This window comes from Mytilus californianus, unplaced genomic scaffold (assembly GCF_021869535.1).
Source record: "Mytilus californianus isolate M0D057914Y unplaced genomic scaffold, xbMytCali1.0.p SCAF_2, whole genome shotgun sequence".
In the NCBI taxonomy this organism is placed as follows: Eukaryota; Metazoa; Mollusca; class Bivalvia; order Mytilida; family Mytilidae; genus Mytilus; species Mytilus californianus.
Genome location: NW_026262668.1, coordinates 103,467,943 through 103,481,877, shown reverse-complemented (window position 1 = coordinate 103,481,877; position 13,935 = coordinate 103,467,943). Strand labels below are relative to the sequence as shown.

General features: G+C 32.3%; 1 protein-coding gene across 1 annotated transcript in view; it reads left to right on the top strand.

Moving 5' to 3' along the window:
- LOC127730639 (uncharacterized) overlaps positions 1-13,935 on the top strand; it is a 41,049-nt gene that overhangs the window by 7,850 nt on the left and 19,264 nt on the right. The window contains exons 2-5 of the mRNA XM_052239136.1: positions 181-387; positions 2,297-2,469; positions 9,548-9,604; positions 11,460-11,581. Coding sequence (XP_052095096.1) covers positions 181-387; positions 2,297-2,469; positions 9,548-9,604; positions 11,460-11,581 — 559 coding nt within the window. The remainder of the gene's footprint in view (positions 1-180; positions 388-2,296; positions 2,470-9,547; positions 9,605-11,459; positions 11,582-13,935) is intronic.

The following is a 13,935-nucleotide window of genomic DNA, read 5'->3' as shown; positions in this document are numbered from 1 at the left end:
GTAAAATTGTAAAATATAGAAGGAATTTTAATATAGGACAATCAGAACCTTTGGACTAATATACCTTTGCACTAATAGTCATTTGGACCAATAGACCTTTGTACTAATAGACATTTGGACCAATAGGCCTTTGCACTAATAGACATTTGGACCAATATTTATTGATTTTATTCTTTTTAGAAATCACCAAAGAAAAAAGTGAAGGATATTGACATTTTAAAGAGAGGGGTTTCCCTAGTGAAAAACTATTCACAGATGTCAGAAGAAGAAAGAAAAGAACTGATTAAGAAGGCCATGGCTGCTAAGAAACAGCTAGAGGAAGAATTACAAGCAACAAAGAATGAAGTAAAGAAGAAAGATGAAGAATTAAATAGGTTACAGAAAGAGGTATTTAGTGAAAATTTTACATGAACCTACCACTTTCACTGAAGAATGAGCTTGAAACTGGTTTGATATAAAAAAATAAAAATTACAAGTATTAATACTTTGTATTGAAAAATTTTCAGCCACAAAAAGGTCAAAGAGACAAATTATAATATTTCAAATGATTCTGTCGAAAATCATTTGTGAAATTTTATTAGATAAATTTATTATGAGACAGCTAGTGTTTTTTACCCTGAAGATATACTGGTATGTTTCTCTGTACTTTTCGAGAAATAAGGGCGATGATAAGCTGCTAACAGTTTACATTAATTGTCAATTCCAGTGTCACAAATATCAATATGTAGTTAGTATATACTATTCTATGAAATATGGGAGATAATTAGCTGCTTCTAGTTTCCTTCATGAACATGATGAAATTAATAGATAGTTGACATTTCATTGATTACAAAAATGTATATATTAATAGTACTTTATATGAATGAAGGTAGATAATTATCAATTACCAGGTTACACAAAGTCACTTCTGGTGTCATACAATAGCTTACTAAACACTGAATACTAAAACAAATAGTTTATTTTTTATTTGTCTTAAGTCAATTTTAGTTTACAAACATTAGCTCACTTTGTTCTGATTTATACAAATAAATATGGTTGCTAGGTACTTTTTGTGAAATAAGGGAGCTAGTAAGATACTTCCAGTTTACACCTAGTCATTTTCTAGCTAATATAACACTGATTCTCATTGCTATGCACATTTTTTTGAAATAAGTGTAAAAAAAAAAATATTGCCAGTCAGCACCAGGTCACTCCTAGTTGACTTTTTTCAAGGCTTCATTGACTCAGATCATTATACAAAAACAGAATGACTTTGTCATGTACCAATTTGGAGTTATAATCAGTGAACTTTAAAAAATTAAAATGTTTAATGGACAATTTATCTCTTATAACACCATAGGTCTATATTGTTAATGAAATCTACCACTTAGCTTAATGGTTTTGGGGAGATAACTCAAAACACTTGATCACTTTAATCATAATTGATTATGGATATAACTAACAATTTAAAGAAAAAAAAATTGGTAAAAAAGGAGATACAATCACAAGAAAAATAGTGTTTGAGTAGATAACCTTTCCAAGGTAAGTGTTCAGTCCAAGTGTTTGAACATCAAGTTGCATTAAATGGTGCATGCAGTATTATCGGTTATACCTACAGTTACTGACAAAGGGAGATAATTCATTTCAAAATATTGTAAATATGTTTCTTTGCTTAATACAATGCAATGTTTCTTTATAAGTACTCAATGAAAAATGAAAGCAATATTTAACTCTGCAGTGCTCATGAGACTTTGATGATAAAAAACACAATTGGCAGACTGACAATTACTGTAAAAGTAGCACTAAAAAAAATTAACACTATATTTAGTGTATCAAAAACCTATGCACTTAGATCCCAATTAATATAATAATTTGTGCTAACTGACTTTTGTAAAATTAATGACCTCTGTTACAGAGGCAATAAAAAGCACAGGAAACATAAGACTTTTGAGATAGGCATTTAAATAGGAGTGCTACTGAAATGTCATACCATTGTCATTTTAGTCTGCACAAATATGTTTATACTTAATGTAAATTCAGAAATTATTGTGAGGTTTTATTCATGCAAATAATGAGACTGGGTAGGTATCACAAGAATAATAAGAACTCGTATTCTGATACAAATATATATGTATGCCACTTTTCCTGAAGACACAATAATTAATCTCAAATGTTTGTTGATCATGCCTAAATAGCACTAATAGATGCTTGCAATGATTTATGAATTTACGATCGTGCAGTATAGAAAATTCTGTATAAGGTAAAATGATATGTTATCAGTTTAAGTCCCTAATTTATATTATTATATATCTAATAGGTTGCAGCTGGTGCTTTATTGATGGAGGGAGAAAAAGAAGCAATGGAAGGAAACAAAGTTGTGTACTTTGATTTGTTTCCTGAGAGATCATATAAAGAAGGATCAGCTGCACAAACCCACTTCAGACTTGCAGAGTCACAGTTTTATAGGCTGATCAGTGGCAGTGGAAATAAGTAATGCCTCAAATATGTTCCAGAAAATGATTAATATGAGGCAACATCTCACAGGAAACTTAATTCTGTCTTTTTTCTGCCCCCGCTGTAGCGGTGGAGGCATTAAGTTTTACCCTTGTCCGTCTGTTCGTACGTACATCTGTCCGTACGTACATCTGTCCGTACGTCCCAAAATTGGTTTCCGTTCTCTAACTTGAGTTTGCCTCAACCAAATGTTATGAAACTTATACACAATGCTTATTACCACAAAACACAGATCAAGTTTGAATTTTGGTGGCGTCACTCTAACCGTTCTAGAGTTATGCCCCTTTATAAATGGAAAAATTGCAAAATTTTTAGTTTGTTTCCGTTCCCTAATTTAAGTTTGCCTCAACCAAATGTAATGAAACTTATACACAATGCTTATTACCACAAAATACAGATCAAGTATGAATTTTGGTTGCTTCACTTTAACCGTTCTAGAGTTATGCCCCTTTATAAATGGAAAAATTGCAAAATTTTTAGTTTCCGTTCTCTAACTTAAGTTTGCCTCAACTAAATGTTATGAAACATATACACAATGCTTATTACCATAAAACACAGATCAAGTTTGAATTTTGGTGGCGTCACTCTAACCGTTCTAGAGTTATGCCCCTTTATAAATGGAAAAATTGCAAAATTTTTAGTTTCCGTTCTCTAACTTAAGTTTGCCTCAACCAAATGTTGTGAAACTTATACACAATGCTTATTTCCACAAAACACAGATCAAGTTTGAATTTTGGTGGTGTCACTTTAACCGTTCTAGAGTTATGCCCCTTTATAAATGGAAAAATTGCAAAATTTTTAGTTTCCGTTCTCTAACTTAAGTTTGCCTCAACCAAATGTTATGAAACTTATACACAATGCTTATTACTACAAAACACAGATCAAGTTTGAATTTTAGTGGCGACACTTCATCTGTTCAAGAGTTATTCCCCTTTATAAATGGAAAAATTGCAAAATTTTTATTTTCTTCTCAATATCAACTAATTTTTTAAATTGGAGTTATCTTCCTTTGTCCATGATGATAGTTGAATCAACTACAATCAATGCTTTATACAATGCAATGTTTAGTTTTGACTTCCACTGATAAAACACAGGTCAAGTTGAATTAGGGTAGTGTCACTTTAATCATTATTGAGTTATGCCCCTGTATAAATCGAAAGATTGCAAAATTTTTAGTTTCCGTTCTGTAACTTAAGTTTGCCCCAACCAAACATTATGAAACCTATACACAAAATTCATTACCACAAAACTAAAATCAAGTACAAAGTTTTTGTTTCCGTTTTCTAACTTTAGTTTGCCTCAACCAAATGTTATGAAACTTATACACAATGCTTATTACTACATAATACAGATTAAGTACAAAATCTGGTGGCTACACTTTTACCATTCTTGATTAAATTGCTGAATTTTTCGTTTCCGTTCTCTAACTTAAGTTTGTCTCAACCAAATGTTATAAAACTTATTCACAACCGCTCTAGAGTTATGCGTGTTTACAAATAGAAAAGTTGCTGAATTTTTAGTTTCTGTTCTCTTCTTAAGTTAGCCTCAACTAAATGTTATGAGACTTACACACAAAGCTTATTACCACAAAACTCAGATCAAGTTCAAATTTGGGTAGCGTCACTTTTACCGTTCTTCAGTTATGTCCCTTTATAACTATATGATATGCAAGGGGGGGCATCATCTGTGTCCACATGTGGACACTATCCACATTTTTTGTTTTTATACGACCGCAAAAAATTTTGCGGTTGTATATTGGTATCACATCATCGTTGTCAGCGTCAGCATCGTCTGAAGACATTTGGTTTCCGGACAATAACTTTAATATAAGTAAATAGAAATCTATGAAATTTAAACACAAGGTTTAAAACCACAAAAGGAAGGTTGGGATTGATTTTTGGGGTTATGGTCCCAACAGTTTAGGAATTAGGGACCAAAAAGGGGCCCAAATAAGCATTTTTCTAGTTTCCAGACAATAACTTGTGGAACAATGTATGGACCTCTCTGAAATTATACCACAAGTTTCCATACCACAAAGGAATGGTTATGATTGGCTTTGGGAGTTATAGATCAAACCATTTAGGAATTAGGGGCAAAAAAAGGGGAAAAACAAGGGTTTCTTGGTTAATGGACAATTACTTAAGTATTGGTCTTTGGATCTCTATGAAATAGATATTGGACCATTAAGCATTATATAAGGGATAGCATTGATTGATTCATGATGTTTTACAGTATATAGAAGAGAACAATATTTTGGGATTTTGATTTTGAGAAAGCTTTGATTCTTTATGTTGGGAATTTTTGCTATAAGTATTACAATTTTTCATGCTATTAGTATTACAATTTTTTTCATATGCTGAATCTAACTGTGTATTTGGTTGTTGGGCCCATTTTCTAATTGGTCCAAATTTTGGTCCTAAGGCTTTAAAATTTGTTTTGTTTGATTTAATAAACATTAAATAAAATTTAAAAGATAATAATTACAATGTTATATTTGAATTACCTCCCTTACATTGCTTTTAAATTATGTAAAGTTGTCAATTAGTTCTAGTATGAACTATTTTTTAGCTGTTTCTAGAAACATTAAATACTGAGATGGAAGTATATATAATATAATAATACTGTATATCAAAGGGTTCAGTGGTAATAAATTTTCATATTCAGAATTGTTTATTTGTGATCAATATCATTTGTTTGGGGTTTTATAGCATTAAGAGTTACCTCCCTTACAATGGTTTTGTTATAAAGAAATGTTGTATTGTCTTGAGGTGATTAGCTGTCAATTTATTTTTGGAAGTTACTATTAAATGCTGATGAAGGTATATTAATTTTAGCCATGATTATGTATGTCATTTTCTATTTCAATACTTTTATGATGTATTTAAATGGGTTTTTATGGTTGCAAACTCCATTGGAAATTTGAATTGAGATTATGACCATATCTTGAGGGAAAGAATTTTTTTTGGAAAAAGGGGGAAGGAGGTTAAAAAAAATTAAATTTGGGGGGGGGGATTGTCAATTTTCCAAAGAAAAATTGTGTCACAATTGCTAATTCTTTGTATATCGTCTGAAAACAGATTAACAAAGTATTGCACAACAGCACAGTGTATTGCACAAAAGCAAGAAATTGAATATAAATTCAAATCATAAAACCAATTCTAAGTTTTTTTACTACAGTTATTCTGTGTCAGAAACCTATTATGTGTCAAATATTTAATTACAATCCAAATTCAGATCTGTATCAAGCACGAAGATTGTGTCAATTTTTGCCCCAACTGTTCAGGGTTGGACCTCTGCGGTCTTATCCAGCTGTGCTTTGAAAAGCAATTTATTTTAATTGAAAGCAATTATAAAGTATACTAAAAGAACTAGCCAAGGAATTTGTTTTTGTCCCGGCCGATAAAGCTGCTAATAATATTATTGTTTGACGTAAATTTTACATTGAGGTTCTGAAAAAAGAAATCACCAATTCACCAACATTCCAACTGACTTCATTTTCAGAAAACGACATCTGTAACAAACATAAACTTTTAGCTACCGCTTTACAAGCAGAACCAAATACAATGAAAGTCCCAACTATGTATTGGCTTCCGAAGCTACACAAAACACCTTACAAATATAGATTCATTTCGTCTTCAAGCCATTGTTCCACTACTAAATTGTCTATTCTTCTTACCAGTACACTTGGTACAATCAAAAACCTGATAATAAATTGTTCAAATAAGGCCTTCGAAAATAGTGGAATTAATTACTTTTGGAGTGTCAAGAACTCGTTGGAAGTACTTGATAAATTGCATGCATATTGGTGATTTTGAATCTGTTCAAAGTTTTGATTTTTCTACCCTATATACCACATTGCCTCACATTCTCATTAAGAAAAACTTCACACACCTAATTAAATGGGCATTTAAAAAGTCAGAATGTGAATATATATGTTCAAACTCTTTTAGGTCATTTTTTAGTAGCAATAAACAAAAAAACTATGTCAATTGGACATGCTTTGATACTATATATGCCCTTGAATTTTTACTAGATAACATTTTTGTTCGCTTTGGAGATTCCGTATATCGTCAGGTTATCGAAATTCCAATGGGGACTAACTGTGCACCACTTATTGCGGACCTTTTTTTGTATTGCTATGAGTTACAATTTATGACAAAAATCAGCAAAGACCCATCGAAACAACATCTGATACACAAATTTAATAATACTTTTAGATATTTGGATGATATTTTGGCTCTCAATAATGACGACTTCAGTATGTATACTAAAGAAATTTATCCTGTTGAACTTACTTTAAATAAAGCTAATACTAACAATGACCACTGCCCTTTCCTCGATCTTGATATCTATATCATTAACGGAAAGCTTAATACTAAAATATATATTAAAAGAGATGATTTTTCATTTCCTATCGTTAATTATCCATTTTTAGATGGTGACGTTCCCTTGTCACCATCTTACGGTGTTTATATATCTCAACTTGTATGATTCGCTCGTGTATGTAACAATGTTTTAGATTTTAACGAGAGAAATTTATGTGTATTACTGAAAAATTATTACACCAGGGTTTTCGATATCACAAACTAGGCAAAACATTTACTAAATTTTATCATCGGTATAAGGACATCATTCGTAAATATAGCTCAACATGCAGACTTCTTATAAGTTCAGGTATTTCACATCCAATTTTTTATGGAAATATTCTTTATAAAGCACAAAAATGTCAGTATTCACCTCTGAAGCTAACAAAACCTTTAAATAGACTTATTAAGAAGGGATATAGTTACGATACTGTTGTCAGGTCATTAAAGATTGCATATTTTGGCGTTAATATTGATTCACTTATAGGGTCTTTGCATCGGCACTAAACACATTTATTTAAAATCAGTTGTTGGCATGACACGGGTTATGTTCTTCTCATATATGTTATGATGGTATGATACTAAACCCCTAACGGGAAGGATTGTGCCTGATATTCATATGATGAAGACATAATCTTTCAATCAGTTTAATTGAAGTCTGGAGCTGGCATGTCAGTTAACTGCTAGTAGTCTGTTGTTATTTATGTATTATTGTCATTTTGTTTATTTTCTTTGGTTACATCTTCTGACATCAGACTCGGACTTCTCTTGAACTGAATTTTAATGTGCATATTGTTATGCGTTTACTTTTCTACATTGGCTAGAGGTATAGGGGGAGGGTTGAGATCTCATAAACATGTTTAACCCCGCCGCATTTTTGCGCCTGTCCCAAGTCAGGAGCCTCTAGCCTTTGTTAGTCTTGTATTATTTTGAATTTTAGTTTCTTGTGTACAATTTGGAGTTTAGTATGGCATTCATTATCACTGAACTAGTATATATATTTGTTTAGGGACCAGCTGAAGGACGCCTCCGGGTGCGGGAATTTCTCGCTGCATTGAAGACCTGTTGGTGACCTTCTGCTGTTGTCTGTTCTATGGTCGGGTTGTTGTCTCTTTGACACATTCCCCATTTCCATTCTCAATTTTATTGCTAAAACGAACATTCTAAGGTTACTCACTAACAGAATCAATAAAAGTAAAAAAAAATGTTGTATTAAAATGTAACAGGATTTGCTTCTGGTGTAAAACCACCAAATCATAGTACGTCACATCCGGTTTCATACTAATGTATGAAAAAGGGTTAAAAAAAATATTTCATTGAATTTGACAGTTGTAGGAAATTAATCCTACATTTCATTGCAATAAAAAAATTCCGAGTCATAATCATATATCTTGGGTGTTTCAAAGCACCATTCCTTTTTTATTTGGTGTTTCTATAAAATATTTTGGAAACTTGAGTTGACTTGGTCATTAAAGCTTGTAAACAGGAAAAAAAGGGGTTAAAAATTTGACTGGTTTACTTCTGGTGATGGTTATCTTTTGTGCAATGAAATGTTATGTGAAATTTTCATTGTAGTACTGCCAATTAGTTCTTTATTTGAACAAAGATAAATTCTGCACAATTTTTATACTCCTGCCATTGCGGAGGGAGCATTTAGGTTTACCCTTGTTCGTCTGTAGGTACGTCAGTCCGTACGTACGTCCCTAAATTGGTTTCCATTCCCTTACTTTAGTTTGCCTCAACCAAATGTTATGAAACTTATACACAATGCTTATTGCCACAAAAATCAGATCAAGTTAGAATATGGGTGGCGTTTCTTTTACCTTTCTGGAGTTATGCCCTTTATAATGTTCTATGCATGCAGGCACATCATCTGTGTCCCATGGACACATTCTCCATTTATTTGGAAAATGCCAATTTAAAAAAGACTAATAGGGGAAAAACAATGGTGGTATTACTCCTAAATGAGAAGCTGCACATGCACCTTTGACCTTGTATGTACCAGTACTCTCATTTGTTAAAATGTCATGCTATTTTAGTGAATTATTATATAGAATATGTTTGCCTTCATAAAATAATTTTTGCATTCATTTGAATGCATGTTCTTGTCAGCAAGGGTTTTTAACAGTTATATTAATGTGGATAACCTTCTGTATAGGAAGCGTAAACCATTATTGTTACTAGAACCTTAAGTGGTTAAATAAATAACAATCAGAATAGGGAATTTGCCCAGATCAGACTTCTTATTTGGATAATGTTCCAGACAGGAAGCTTATACCATTATTCTTACTTGAACCTAAAATGAAATTTTCTGAGTGGATTGTAGTCTCAAAAACAGATTTTAAGAGAAGATTGCCTTGAAATAAGGCTTTTCCATGAATATTAGTAGGCAGAGTAAGCCATACTCAGTTTTTTGGGGAGCTTTTTCTTACTTATTTCCTTAATTTTTTTGGAGAGCTTTTTCTCCTTATTTCCTTTATTTTTCTATAAAAGAACACTTTTTCCTTTAGAGTATTCTCTAAGGAATATACAGACTACAGTTATAAGTGAATGAAATAATTTTTGAAGCAGTAACAACAAACTATTGACTAATTTTCTTAAGGATATTTTATTGTTGAAGTGATTACTACAGAAATGTGATTCTACCATTTTTTAGTTTGATATAATTACTATGTGTTTGATAATTTCAGTTATACAGTTACTAAAGTACAGTATGCTGTCAATCCACCACTTGTTAAACAATTCCAGTAAGTCATTTTGATTCCACATGAATGGATTTAAAAGAAAGATGTGTATCTTTTAGTTTATTGCACATGACATATAATGTAACAGTTAAAATTATTTATTTTTAGCTCACCTGGCCCAAAAGGGCCAAGTAAGCTTTTCTCATCACTTGGCGTCTGTCGTCTGTCGTCTTTGTCGTCGTCCGTTAACTTTTACAAAAATCTTCTTCTCTGAAACTACTGGGCTAAATGAAACCAAACTTGGCCTAAATCATCCTTAGGGTATCTAGTTTAAAAAATGTATCCAATGACCCTGCCCATCAACCAAGATGGCCGCCATGTCTAAAAAAGAACATGAAGGTAAAATGCAGTTTGGCTTATATCTCTGAAACTAAAGCATTTAGAGCAAATCTGACTTGGGGTAAAATGTTCATCAGGACAAGATCTATCTGCCCCGAAAGTTTCAGACGCATCAGACAACCTGTTGTTGGGTTGCTGCCCCTGAATTGGTAATTTTAAGGAAATTTTGCTGTTTTTGGTTATTATCTTGAATATTATAATAGATAGAGATAAACTGTAAACAGCAAAAATGTTCAGCAAAGTAAGCTCTACAAATAAGTCAAAATTTTCAATTGACCCCTACAGGAGTTATTGCCTTTTAAAGTCAATTTTTCACAATTTTTCGTAAATTTTTGTAATCTTTTACAGATATCACACGTCAAGTATGTAAGGATGAATTTACTATCAACTTGAGGCTGTTGTTGGGATTGGTTAAAGTAAGCTACTTTTCTATCTTTGATATTTCCTCGTTTGTCTTTGCAGATTAAAGAAAAGTCAACCAAAAATTTTCAAATGACAAGCACTAGCACTATTATGTTCAGATCAATTTTCTTGAAACTGCACACATTTGTTGGGGTTAGTAGGAGAAAGCAAAGTTCAATTTTGAAAATTTTTTGAATAATCATTCCCAAGTTATTGGACTTAATGTTCAAGTATATGTCTATTTTGCAGTTGTCATGCACTTACTTTAGTATGCCTAGTTCAATTTACTTCAAAATGTTTATTGTTGTTTGGATTGATGAACGTGAGCACTCTTTCCTTTTTTTTTTTAATTGTGAATTGGAAGTTCAGAATTATGAGATTTTAACCTTAAACTGTCAGGAAATATGTATATGCCTATAAAGGATTCACCCCCCCCCCCCCCCCCCCCCCCCCCCCCCCCCCCCCCCCCCTCTCCTTGTTATTCTGCAGGGTCTTTCTTCTGACTTCTGATTTAAAGCCTTCTACAATATTCAAATTTATTCTTCAATAAATAATTTCAATATACATTTGACGGGCATTTCATCTGCACCTAGCTATATATTTGGTTTTGGCTATAATAATAGATCAACTGAAACTGTGAAAAGCAAAAAGGATAAGCAGTACAAGATATGTAATTAGATCATCATTAGAATTCTTTCAGGAGTTGTTGCCTCTAAATCACAATTTTAACCCATTTTACCTATTTTCTAGAAGACTGTTATGGATAAACTCTGTTAAATTAAAACCACTGAGATATTTTGGCCCACATAGTTTCCATTCAACACAAATTTTCTTGTTACATTGTAACATTTTGATGCAAAAATGCCAGGCTAGCAATACAGGCTCCGGTAGTTTTGTGAGTGCACAACCATTCTATGTTATATACACTTGTTTTTCTATAGACCTTGTCTGTCGGAGGTCAGATATGTACTCATTTATAGAGAATAATGCATATCATTTTTATTTTACATACAGTAAAGTTTGGTGGTCAGCTACGGTTCTGCTGATGAAAAATCAATATACATGTTCTTTGAAAGAAAAACAAACATTTCAAAACTCATTTTCCTTATAATTTTAGTGAATCAATGGAAGATTTGAAGAAACAAAGAGGAGAAGAGTTATCTTTTCCAGTGCTAGCTTTTCATGGAACTGAACAGAAAAATATCAAACCTATTGTTGAAAATAATTTTAAAGTGCCAGGTAATATCCATATAATAAGTTTGACACAATTCTTAAAAATATATGAATTTCAAAACAATCATGATTTTTAATTAAATCTTATTAATATTTGGAAGCATAGAAATTATTGTTATATATTTAAAGAAAAACATGAAAAATTATATTTTACTATATTATATAGTTGTAAGGCAGAATATAGTTTCAGGAACAAAATATCTTGATTTTTTTTCTGATTTGAAATTTAGAATGGCTTTCAGACAGTAACTTCAGACCTGCCAACTATCCCAATTTTGGCGTTATCATCCCGATTATCATACCTCAACCCAAATCCCGATATCGGGATCGTAAAACAAGTCAAAATCCTGATTTTCACAAATCTACCAGGAAAAATCATCGGTTACCGATTTTGAAGTTTTTCTGATCAATTTCTATAAATCTATAATTTTACCTGGCGACATATTTATGACAAATTTACAACCCTACACTAATCAACGTTCACAACAGGTGTCATAATTTGTTGTTACAGGTAATCTGCTTATCTGATGGGTCATAACAATCCTCAGAATTAATTAATTTGTAAACAGAATCGGTCAGTCGGCATTTCAATTTTCATCAATTTATCATACAATCATAATTTGCAACGTTTACCGTAGTTTCATGACAAAATTGTAATTAACCGAAAGACAAAAACTGTAATGAACTCATTAAAAAACAGTGTTTATCTTGAAATCGGTTAAAAAATTTTGAAATCAGATGTGTTTCTGTCCAGTTCTGATTCTATTGTGTATAAGACTCCGCCGGTAAGAGCACCTCTGAACACTTAACAGAAAGTTAACTCAAATTTTGTCCATTTTCTCATTAATACTGATAGACTAACTCAAGATCTGTCTTCATCCTATTAACTTTAGGACATTTAGGTTTAGGTCTTTTGAGTCGTGGTGCAAAGATAAGAAGGCCTTTGGAGGAGGAAAGGGGTGGGTTTCACTTGGTATCCTTTATTTCTTTATTTTTTAGGCCATTTTTATAGGACCGCAAAAAAATTTTGGGGTCGTATATTGGTATCACGTCATCGGCGGCAATAACTTGAGTTTAAATGTATGGGTCTCTATGAAATTTAACCAAAAGGTTCAATACCACAAAAGGAAGGTTGTTATTGTTTTTGGGGGTGATGGTCCCAACCATTTAGGAATAAGGGGCCAAAACAAGCATTTTTCTAGTTTCAAGGCAAATAACTTGTGTATAAGTATTTTGATTGCTCTCAAATTGTTCCACAAGGTTTAATACCACACGTAGAAGGTTGGGATTCATTTTGGGGGTAATTGCCCAAACCGTTCAGGAATTAGGGGCCAATAAGGGTCTAGAACAAGCATTTTTATACGCCCGTTTACGGGACGTATTATGGTATACCGTTGTACGTCCGTCTGTCCGTCCGTCTGTCCGTCCGTCCGTCGTCAACATGTCGGACATTAACTCAAAAACACTTTAACCAATTTGCATAAAACTTTGGTGAATTGTTTATATCTATTGACGTGAGCTCCCTTTTGTTTTTTATAAATTTTAGATTTTATGTTTCCGAGTTATGGGGTTTTATTCATTAAAAAAAGGGGGATTTTCCAATTTTTCGGACAATGACTCAAGAATGCTTTCACCAACTTGCAAGAAATTTTGGTTGATTGTTTATATCTATTGACATGAGCTCCCTTTGGATTTTTATGAATTTTAGATTTTACGTTTCCGAGTTATGGGGTTTTATTCATAAAAAAAAGGGGGATTTTCCAGTTTTCGGACAATTTCTCAAAAATGCTTTCAGCAGTTCTCATGAAACTTTGATGAATTGTTGATATCTATTGATGTAAGCTCCCTTTTGAATTTTATAAATTTTAGATTTTACATTTCCGAATTATGGGGTTTATTCATTAAAAAAGGGGGGATTTTCCATTTTTCAGACAATAACTCAAAAATGCTTTCAGCAATTCATATGAAACTTTGGTGAACTGTTTATATCTATTGATGTAAGCTCCCTATAGAATTTTATAAATTTTATTTGTTTATAGTCTGACAACAGATTTACTAAGTATTGAGCAACAGCACAGTGTATTGCACAACAGCAAGAAATCTTTAATTGAATATAAATTCAATTCATATAACCAACTTTAAGTTCTTTGACTACATTTATTCAGAAACCTATAATACATGTATGTCAAATATTTAATTACAATCCAAATTCAGACCTGTATCAAGCTTGAATATTGTATCCATTTTTGCCCTAACTGTTCAGGGTTAGACCTCTGCGGGCGTATCCAGCTGCGCTCAGCGAAGCAGTTTATTCTAGATTTCAGACAATAACTTGTGTTTAAGTGTATGGATGTCACTTA